We start from the raw sequence: 11,491 nt of genomic DNA on the forward strand, positions 1-11,491 counted from the left end.
ACTCGCTAAATTACGTTAGTTATCGAAGCGTGATTGATTATACTTATGTAGTTAAGTGGAGAAATATATATATATTTGATTGATGGCTAAATGGTGTATTTTGTGATGATAGACAGGGAAGAGCAGGTGGAATGAAGGGAGAAAGCAGGGCGGAGGTGATGTCGTCTGCCCGGCCAGTGGGTCGACAGCAGCGGCCAGAGGCAGTCATGGAGGTCTGTGTCTTCCCTTTCCTTGTATTATTCTTATTTTTGCTGCTTAGTGACAGTTCCCACGAGCATCACGTGTATGTAGGGAATATTATGTATGGATTTCTCATCTTATGCTTGGGAAGCTAAGCTATAAAAGTAGTTTTTTGTGCTGTGAAAGTTGGAGATAGGTTTTTTAGTGGGAGAGAAAAACCTGGGCCCCGAGGGGGTGAAGAGATAGAAAAAAAAAGGTTCGGTGACTTCTTGCTTTTTGAAGGCCTCGTAGGCCACTTGCTGCTCTTTCTCAACTAACAATGGTTTCTTAACTCTAAGGGGGGTACCTATTTACTGCTAGGTGAACAGAGGCATTAGGTGTAATGAAAGTGCAAAGGTTTAAGGGGTGGGAGAGGGTTTCTAAATTTGATATTAGGACGTGATTTAAAAAAAATTATTATGCAAATTTGATACAAGCGTTGTTGCTGTACTGCTGCTGTTATTTGTCTTGTAAAACCTAATAGAAACTTTTATTCCTTCTGTTTATTCTGTAAAAGTACTGTTGCTCTGTTACAATTTGACTGTTCCATCCATTATATAAAGCCCTTTTATTTCTTTTTTCTCTTAATTAATGGGTTTTTATTTCATTTAGTGTCGAGTCCTTTAAATTTTTCTCATATGCCTGGAATGTTGTGTGTTAAAGGCTTCAGGCAACTTACCAGCCTACCTATGAATTGAACAGTCTGCTTATATATATCTTATGTACAGATGTACTTTTGCCTAAATAAATGTTTTTTATATGGTAGAGAATTCCAAGGTAAACAACGCAAGTCATGTATATATATATACACACACCTCCCTGGTAAACTGCGGCATAGGAATCTCATGGTGATACGCACACAGACGGGCTCCCAGGGGCCGACCAGGAAAACTCGGTGATTTTTGTGAAGCCTTTTTCTCCTTACAGGGAATGAATACAGTGCACCATTTATGAATCGTATGGCAATATTCAGTATTACCTCAAGCTGTCAGAGTTCCAGAGATTCGTGCAGGTGCTCGGGAGAAGGATGCCAAAACAAGGGATAGGCAAAGACAAAAAAAAAGTCATTATAAGAAACTTTGCAAGAAAAGGTGGTGGTCCCCACAACAAAAATAGGACACCACCTTCACTGCTCACATTTTTGCTCTGCCAGCAGAATTCTTCTGCATTAGCAACCTACTTGCTTCTTGCACTTCACAGTGCAGACCGTGTTGAGGAAACACGTTAGGTTTACAGGTGTAGTGGTGCATATTGAATTGTATGATTTGGCAACTGTAAGACTTGTTTTTTTAAGTCATTTTTTTTTTTCAACACACACTACATACAGTATATATTTTTATTCTACACAGATTGAAAAGGTGGACATCTATAATGCAAAGAGTGGCAAGTTCGTCACTTCAGTATGTGGGGTAAGTGGAACTGGGTTCATTTAAATGATACTAGGCTAATTAATTCTTTTAAGGGGAAGGGGCCCTTCAGCAGCTCCATGAGCTAAGCATTGGTCCAACCAAACTTAGGGAAAATGCACCCAGCCTCAGAAGCCCACCTTTGTCTACCAGGAACCAGGATCACAATCTGACTCCACAAGGCAGGATAGCTTGGGGGATCAGAAAGCATGAGTGCAATAAAGCAAGCACCGCTTGACGGAAATTAGGTGTCTAAAGGTTACGAGGTAAACAGTTGTTATGGTATTAATGCCCTAACAGCGAGGCACCTGGCTACCAGGTGGCAGCGCAGGTCACCTGGGATTTCGGCCAGTATGAATGGTAACTTAATGACTAATATCATGGTTTTTATTTTTTATATGTATGGTGTTGCAACATTAGCAGAAACAGTTGGGGCATTATATTATATAAAAGTGTCATGCAAATTCCTCCTAGAGGCTTAGTTTCAACGAATTCGGGTTGGTCCCATATAGTTTGTTGAATGAAGGTTCCACTGTATTCACACGTGCTTTATATTAATACAGTATCTACATGTTTATGCACTGATGCAAACCACTAAGCAGTTCTGGCAAGTGATAATCTCTTAACCCTGTGGTCAGCTTAGTGCCACACATCTTGCTCCAAGATGTAAGTACTATACAGCGTAATAATGGCTAAAACCTTGTTTTATTCTCCAAAGAACATAATATTGTGTGCATATTAGTGAGAAATGTATTGTATTTTGTGTATTGATGTTCTACGTGTTTTATTAAAACAATTTCACAAATTACACACTATTGCATAATATAATCACTGCTATATTTCCTATCTCCACCACAACTAAAGTAAGCTACATATATATTTTGTAAGTGCCCATGAGCAAGGGGATGCATCTTAACATTAGAAAGTTTTTTTTTCTCCCGTCGCCATGGAGTTGCCATGTGAAAAGGGTTAAAGTTAAGATGGTTCCATTATATGGAGATGTCACTGTATACTAGAATTGGTATGTTGTACTGGTATTGTACATGACAGTAGTTTGGGGTCAAAGCCTTGCAGGAATTTTGCATTATCAGCTGCAGTACATTTTACATATTAAATAGAGGCTACTGTACAATTTTTTTTTGCTGAAAAATTGTACATTCTAAACATATAGTAAGTAGTACCTAATCTGGAATTATTTGTTGTTAATTATAACCATATTTCTAAATTTTGGGTAATTATGTTACAGGTGCAGATGTCAAATCCATAAAAAAATTAGTAATTAATTTTAATGTGTTATCCGTAACAAATAAGTTATTTTAAGGCAGTATTTTCTGTAATGTTTCTAAACTTCATTTTTTTATTCCCCCCATGACATTATATAGCTGAAATCATCAAGCACCATTTTAGATGTTAAGAAATGTGTTCAGCAGCAAAAGAATGTTCTACACCCGGGGAGACAAGAAGTCAGGCTGGAGCAGAAGGGCAAAGGCAAGTTCATTCTGAAGCTTTTCCAGTAACATCAACAAAATAGTGTGATTTGTATGTAAAATAATACTTTAGTTACTGGGAATTTCCATGTATTATAACTTTCACTGTCTCAATGTTATACCATTATTTACCAATTCTCAAAGTATTCTATGGTTCAAATTGAATAGAAAGCTTTAGCTGTAAAGTAAAGTTACAGATGTATGTAATTTTAATAAACAAAAACTCTTACAGGTTTGAAAGATACTGATGTCCTTGAAAAACTTGGTATCAAGTCAGATGACAGATTGTATGTGAAAGATTTAGGCCCACAAATTGGCTATAAAACAGTCTTTATTGCCGAGTATGCTGGTCCATTGTTGCTCTACCTGTGGATTTATCAGCGGCCATGGCTTTTTTATGGCGATAAAGGAAGCTCAGCACTAGTTTCTTCATGCACTCAGTAAGTGATTCTCTGTTAGCAACTACAAATATATATTTTTTTTTTATAATCGGTTGGGAGTGGTATAAAGTAAATTTAATTAATAAGAAAGGTGAACCGATGCTGCATGGTTTTGATTTGCATCCTTTGTTCTAAAAATAGGTTTAAAGGTATTATCTAAATAATACCATTTACATATATTTTGACATTTTTTAGACGATGCTGTGGTCACAAGTTGAACAGCAATGCAGTTAGCTCATGCTGTGTGCCCCAGCCTTGGTTACTCACTCGGTATTGAGGCGCACAAACCAGAGAATATTGCCCACGATTTTGTTTTAAAATGGCGGCTGTTTACAAGTCCTAAGGAAGCTGATGTGAATCCCGTGTAGCTGCAGGATTTTTAAATCTTGCATGGTACTTTAAAATATATGAAGTGCGCCATTCAGCAACATTTACTCAAATTTTATATTTCTACTCGCAATCACTGTTTTCAGTAACTAAATTACATAGGCACTTTTTTCAACTAGCTATAAAATTGGGTCCCCCCCCCCCCATCCCAGGCTTCATTTTCATCTTGAGACATTATCTCAAACTGTTATGACTCCATGCATCAGAACAGTAAACCAATTATAATTCTGCTGAATAGTCACTTTAGTAGCAAAAGTGTAAACTCAAAACTATTGATTTTTATAACTACAGTATATAAATTATTTCTAATACTGTATATATATATATATATATATATATATATATATATAAATATATAAAATGCATGTTTTTCTTTTTATTACTAAGAATACATTTTTTTCAGCATTGCTGCTGGTTGCTGGACATTTCATTATGCAAAGCGGCTTCTTGAAACCCAGTTTGTCCACCGGTTTTCTCATGGTACAATGCCTTTGTTCAACTTGTTCAAGAATTGTGCATATTACTGGGGTTTCACTGCATATGTTGCATACCATGTCAACCATCCCCTCTTTACAGCCCCATGTGATCTGCAGATTTATTTAGCTTTGGCTGTATTTTTGGTAAGTACCAGTATAAAGTTACAAAAATATTTCTTGCTAGGTAATGGTAATGTGGTCTTGTTCATTTTTTAACCTAGTTTCAACTGCCATGGTACTCTTCAGTTTTTATATACTGTACTGTGTTGGTTTGAGGCCAATCAACCACTGTGTTATGAGGCCCTCTCGTCCAGCTCCTCCTTTATATAGTAGTAATGGCTTAGCACTTCCTCATGATAATTACCTTATCTCCTCCTTTGTCCATGTGTGTGCTGATGGACTGTAGGCATTTGATTATTAGACCAGGTGATCAAGAATACTTTCCTAGATTGGCTGTGTTCAAAACATGCCTAAATAATACCACTTGTAATACTACTATGGTTTTAAATACTTAATTATTAGTTTGAAAGAAAGCTTGAATGGTCCCCAAGCATAAATCACTTACGAACTCTCACCCGACCAGGGTTTGAACTTGCATTACCGGGGCTCGTCCCCTGGCATACACAGTACCATAACCATTTCACCAATGACTGCCTTGTGGTGCCCAAATTGCACTACAAGTGTTGCTGGGATTGGTCAGTCATGGAGCTCGGCTAAAGATCTCCATGGACTGACCAATCCTTATAGGCAATCGCTGGTGAAGTGGTTATGGCACTGTGTACACCAAAAGGTGAGCCCTGGTAATGTGGTTCAATCCTAGGTTAGGTCATAGTTCTTAAGTTAATCATTAGGTTTTTGTTTTTGATTTAATAAAATATAATATTTATACATCTGTATTGACTTTATACCCTTAAAAGGTGTGTGAATTTGGAAACTTCAGCATTCATGTGGCACTCCGTAATCTACGACCCCCAGGATCTAAAGAACGTAAGATTCCATACCCTGACAGTAACCCAATGACACTACTCTTCAATGCCGTCTCCTGCCCTAATTATACATATGAATTTGGATCATGGGTGGCATTTACTGTCATGACTCAATGCTTACCAGGCAAGTAACACTTTTCTGTAGAAACTTTTGATGTATAAATTATTTTTAATATGGTTGCAAATATAAACTTGAGAAGCTATATTTTCTGTGCTAATTCTTCTCTTAACCGTGAATACTGTATGGATTTAAAGGATGATTATGATCCTGAAGGCGAAGGTAGCTCTTATCAACTGCACCACAAGGTCTTAATAAGAAAGGATTCCAGAAGCAACTAACTGCTGCCCAGCTGGAATTTTAAGCCTTTCCAGGCTGCCACTAGAGTGCAGAGGAATTTAATGATCCACACCCACATCATATTAATCCTTCCTTAATGAGGCTCTTTGTGGCACAGTTGATGGCGCTACCGTCTCCCACTCCTTGTGTTGGTGGTCCGAGACTCTAGTGCCCCACAGGTGAATGGAATGTTATCTACAGTACTTTGGTTGACAGTATAATTAATTATATTCATATATATATACAGTATATACTCTATAAAATACACACCATTTATTTGTTTTTGAAAACCTTTTTATATCGGGAAATTTGCAAGATAGAGCACTTGGCAAGCAAGTCACAAATCTGCAGAATTAAATGGTTTATTGGAAGCAGAGGGGGAGGGCCACTATCAAAAATATATTTTATTCAGTTTTTGGCAGATTAACTATCTATAATGGGACAAATTTTATCATTAAATTATATTTTTGTAGCAAGATTATTGTAGTACAGTACTGTATTGTATAGGCATTGATGAAGTGAAGTTTGCCTGCAGTCTTTGTGCTCTTTCATACATTGCACTCGCTATTCTTCATTCAACAACACTATATGCAATTGAGGGGGGGGTCATCACATGTACAGTGTGTATTTTTTACCTTGAAACTTCATAAATATAAAGTACTTTCTTGGATATGCAGAACTTTAAATTAGTAACTAAGTAAAATTATTTCCTTCCATTGCCATAGCAAGTCGTATAACTTTGGCCAGACTCGGCCAGGATAAACCAAAACACGTCATATTACGTTGGCAGTCGCCTAAGGGTTAAGGGGTTTGAGACCATATCCAATAATTGTCAAAGGGCAATAACAATTTAAGACTTCGTCAAACGTTTGTCAGGAACTGTCTTTTATTTATATAGTTCATATATTGATGCCCATCTTCAGTGATGATGCAGGGTTGCAAGAATTTTGTGTAGTAGAATATTAAGATAATCATCTGAACACTGCAGACATTCTAGATTCCATAAACTGTACAGGACTGTGTGTGATTATGCATGTTGTGTACAGGACTTATCCTGTGACTCAAACAAATAATTTTCCCATTTTGTTAATTTTCAGCTGGAATGTTTGCTCTTATTGGATTTTATCAGATGACCATGTGGGCTCTGGGTAAGCATCGCAGCTACAAAAAAGACTTCAAGAATTACCCCCGAAGGAAAGCAATCCTTCCATTCCTTCTTTAAATACTGCTGTGAAGTACAGTATATATATATATACTGGTGAGGAGGGGTTTGTGTTTTTTGGATATTACTGAAATTTTATCCAAATACTGTACTGATTTCCATTTGACATACACAGTGTACTGTAATTCTAGTTCACATATCGAATTTTGTTATGTCTTCATTCTTATACAGCACTACATACATGGTAAGTTTCCTGTATGATCGTTGGCAGCTATTGATGCTGCCAACATATTTAGTAATCATCTTTTATAGAAATATGCATTCAGAGAACATGACTTGTATGAAAAGACACATGAGGATAATCCCTATTCATATTAGGCTGGCCCCCCCCCCCTCCCCACTGTTCCTTGGCCACCTGGTGACCATTAGGGTACTATTTTAATATATAGCCGCCCAAAAAATGTAAATCTCCCAAAAGTCAATATACATATTTAAACACCAATAGCTAGTTATGATCACTGGTTGTATTTATAACAATGTCTTGGAAATGCATGTACTGTTACTGTGGTTTGTGGTTACTTGGACCATGTTATCTATTAGAAAATTGACTGCAATTTTTAGCTGCACAGCTAGAAAGAGCAAGGTTTTCTAAAGATGTAAAAGAAAATGTAGCTTCTCCAAATTTACTTGTTTGGCCTGTGTGGGGGAGGTGGGGGTGAAGCTGAAAATGGTGACACAGCCAAAGGGTTAGCAGTTAAATGTGGGCAATCCAGTGAAATTAAGTTGTCAGGAAATATTTTATTTTTGGCACATAATTTACTATATTAAGCAGTTGTAATGTGCTAATTTACATGAACAATATAAATTTATATAATTGTGTCTGGTCTGAACACATTGTAGGTTCTTTGATAAGCTAAAGAATTTTGTTTGACTTTAAGCATTGTGTAGAACTACAGTGTCTAAGATAATTGTGATTTGAAATTTTGTACAATTACACTCAACAATATTTGGTCAGTATTAAAAATTTCAAGATTTAAATTTGCATTTTTTATTCGCCTGGTCCTATGAAGCAGTGGGGTAGTGATGTAGATGGCCGTTGTAATTTGTTGGTGCTTATCTGCGATTACATATATATACGTATTGACATGAAACGGTATCGCAGATGTAATGTGGCCCTCGCTCTTATCGAAGAAAAACAAGTGCTGCTTTGGCCCTTGCAGTGTGAAAAGTTGCACAGGAGATAAAAAAAATAGACAAATGAACAACTAATAAATTTAATATAATCATAAACATTAATAAACTTGAAAATTAACTGAACCCTGTGACAAATTTGGCGATTATACAAGAACATATAAAGCACATTGACGTTAACACAATAATTAAGGGTGATCTGCAATATTTATACAACACCACAACCTGTAAGGGACTAGTGGAGGCAGTAGTTTGTTCCCAGAAGCACCAGAAAAGATGGCTTCAGTGGGTGTAATCTAGTGTGTGTGTGTGTGTGTGTGTACCCCCTGCTGGTCAGGTCATGTCCTGTGTTAACAATGTCGGTAATGAGAGAGTTGTAGTGTAACCACCGCTAACTATTCACCAGCGTGCACACCTGGCTGGGGGTCATGGAGCTTCTGGAGTGTGACTCGATTTTTTTTTACTTTGTTTTACTTGAATAAAGTTGTGCTTGAAACTTGACTGAAAGTATTATTTTAAGCACCAAACAATAGCTACAAAAAAAAAATCACTGATGTACTGTACTGTATATTGATGAAAGATCCAGTTGATTTTCTCACCAATGATAGCCATTTGCATGTTTATGCAGGTCAAGTTTTCATAGACAAATTAAAATGACCTTTAGTACTTACCTTGTGCTAGTGGTGCTCAAGTTTGTGGTTCTGCCTCTTGTTTCAACACAATTGGTATACAGTTACAGTACTTGAGTAATATTTCGTCCTGTCCTCTAAATTTTGAAGCAAAATTTTATGACCACTCACCTTGATGTATAGTGTTAGTGGCTCTTTTTTTTTTTTAATAGATTTGGGGGGAGTACAAAAAAACTCAGGCATAACGGTAATGGTCAAGTTATACATGTAAAAATAATGAAACCAGTAGAATGTTAAACCAATAAGGAAAGTAGTGCACCCTTCTAAACCAAACATTGTATAACGAATCCCTCTAAACCACTGCAAACTGGGGGAAGGGGGAGGTTCTTTTTCCAATATATATATATAGGGGGGCTATAAGTTGAGGCAGTGACCAGGTTATGATACCAGATGGGGTTCTTTACAGAGTGTAGAGGGGCCATAAATAGACGCTACAGTATATGATAAAAGTGGTAATGACTGAGGAGTGTTAGGGTACCATTGCTCTAAACAAACCAAATCCGACTACTGAAATTTGAAATAGTTGAGTTAATGTAAATTTTTCGTTTTTGCAAATTTACTTATAAATTTGGAAAATACAGTAATGCATTTATATTTTGGAAATATTTTGCTGTTTGTACTGTAGTATAAATTGTGCAAATGAGTTTGAGGTTTTATTATCCAGACCTACTGTGAGAGCACACACTCCTTCGTCTCCCTCCCTGTCCTTCCTCTTTTTCCCACCCACTTTTCCCCCCTCCTCTTCCTCTTTTCTACCTTCTCTCAGAAAATTTATTTTTAAGTACTTAAACAATGGTACGGGTGTCTCAGAAAATATATTACAAAGGACTAACAACTCTAGGGGAAAATAGACCAAATATTTGACACCTAACGCCATGAAATTTGCCTGGGGGTCTAAAAATGCCAATATTTCTTGAAGCATTAAAGTTAAGCCAACCCTGACTAGTTTAGGTCTGTCTCATACTCCAGTCCATTCCCCATGCAAAGTTGGGTGAGGCTAACCCTACGAGTCTGACCTATAGCCTTGGACAGACCTTCACTCTCATGTATATACACAGTATTGATTGGCACTTCAAGGTTAATACAGTAACTTCATGTATGATCAATACAGAGCATTTAGTGCCAATGCTCCTCGATGTCATGGTATACATAAGCAAGAATACTATCTCATACGGCCAGAACTAGAGGGCACTCGAGATGACTACGATATAAGATATGCTTGCCTGATCCCACCGTTACATCAGATGGTTTCATCGTCAAGGCTGCCTCCCATATACTTTTGTAGGAGGGGGGGGGGGTACCTGGGATTGACCGGGGTCTGTTTTCCATCTGTCTGTCTCTCTCTCCATTCATCAGTCTATCCATCTATTCTTCATCTGGACCTATTATCCATCAATTTATATATCCATCTAGCTTTCTACTCGTATATCTATCGATTTACCTGATCATCGTTCTATTCAGGCATCCATTTGTCTATCCATTCATCCGTTTTATCTACTCATCTATTCATCCATCCTCCTATATCTACCAATCTATCAACTCCATTTATCCTAGCCATCAATCTGTCTATATATCCCTCTATTCATCCATCTGTCCATCCACCCATTTATATATTCATGTATTTATCCATCCATCTACTTATCAATCCATTCATGTATCCATCCTTCTATCTAACGATCCATCCATTAATCTATCTATCCATCTATATACAGTATTCATCTCGTTCTATCCGTCCATTCATATATTCATCCATTCATCAATGTACCTATCTACTTTGAAAATCATTTTGTGGCAATGGAGTGACTCGGACTCTGCAACTCGCAGTTGCAATTTTCTAGCAACCGCGAAACTGCAATAATTTCCAGCATCTTCAGTTGCAAATTATTAGGAACTACAGTTGCACAACATTCCATGCAACTTGCTTATGCCCGAAACGCTTTGCGTAATAGTGGCTTTAGGCATTGTATGTACTAGCCCTAACTATAAATCCATCACTCTTTGTAAAATCTCTTTTATGTATGTACCTTACCTAAATAAACATTTTTATTTTTTTTTTAACTTGCAGTTGCTAATATTTTATTATTAATCATTTAAATTGATAAAAAGGTACCGCCTTTTATGTTTGTTTTCACTCGAGGCACAAAAATACTGCTAGGTGAACAGAGGCATTAGGAGAAATGAAACGCCCAGCAAAGTGTGCTGCTATCCTATTCTATATTAGAAGGTTACAGATGCCTAGGTGTGGGGGTTTATTAGGCGTCTGGGGAAGAGGAGGGGGAGGGAGGATATTTGAGTGGTGTATTCACGTAGTTGTGCTTGCAGGGGTTGAGCTCTGCTCTTTCGGCCCGCCTCTCAAATGTCAATCAACTGTTACTAACTACTACTAACTATTTTTTTCCACACACACCCACACCCAGGAAGCAACCCGTGACAGCTGTTTAACACCACGGTACCAATTTACTGCTAGATAACAGGGGAATCAGGGGTGAAAGAAACTCTGCTCATTTTGTTTCCGTTGGCGCCGGGAATCGAACCCCCGGCCCTCAGGACTATGTATCCAGCGTGCTGTCCACTGAGCCACCAGCGTCCCCAAGGTGTGGATGAGGTACTGGGGTGGGAGGATTTTTGTGGGGGATTTTCATGGGGGGTTAGGTGATGTTTAAAGGGGGTGGGATGCTGTTTTCATGGGCTGGCTGGGGGTGGGAGTTGCA

General features: G+C 37.7%; 1 protein-coding gene across 1 annotated transcript; it reads left to right on the forward strand.

Moving 5' to 3' along the window:
• The first annotated feature begins 116 nt into the window (after positions 1-116).
• Positions 117-7,938, forward strand: Sc2 (trans-2,3-enoyl-CoA reductase Sc2). Its single transcript, XM_045753520.2, has 7 exons — positions 117-212; positions 1,569-1,628; positions 3,008-3,113; positions 3,345-3,552; positions 4,343-4,559; positions 5,333-5,525; positions 6,836-7,938. Exons 1-7 carry the CDS (start codon positions 132-134, stop codon positions 6,958-6,960), a joined length of 990 nt encoding a protein of 329 aa, XP_045609476.2. The 5' UTR covers positions 117-131; the 3' UTR covers positions 6,961-7,938.
• Positions 7,939-11,491: the final 3,553 nt, after the last annotated feature.

Source organism: Procambarus clarkii, chromosome 29 (genome assembly GCF_040958095.1).
Source record: "Procambarus clarkii isolate CNS0578487 chromosome 29, FALCON_Pclarkii_2.0, whole genome shotgun sequence".
NCBI classification, from domain to species: domain Eukaryota; kingdom Metazoa; phylum Arthropoda; class Malacostraca; order Decapoda; family Cambaridae; genus Procambarus; species Procambarus clarkii.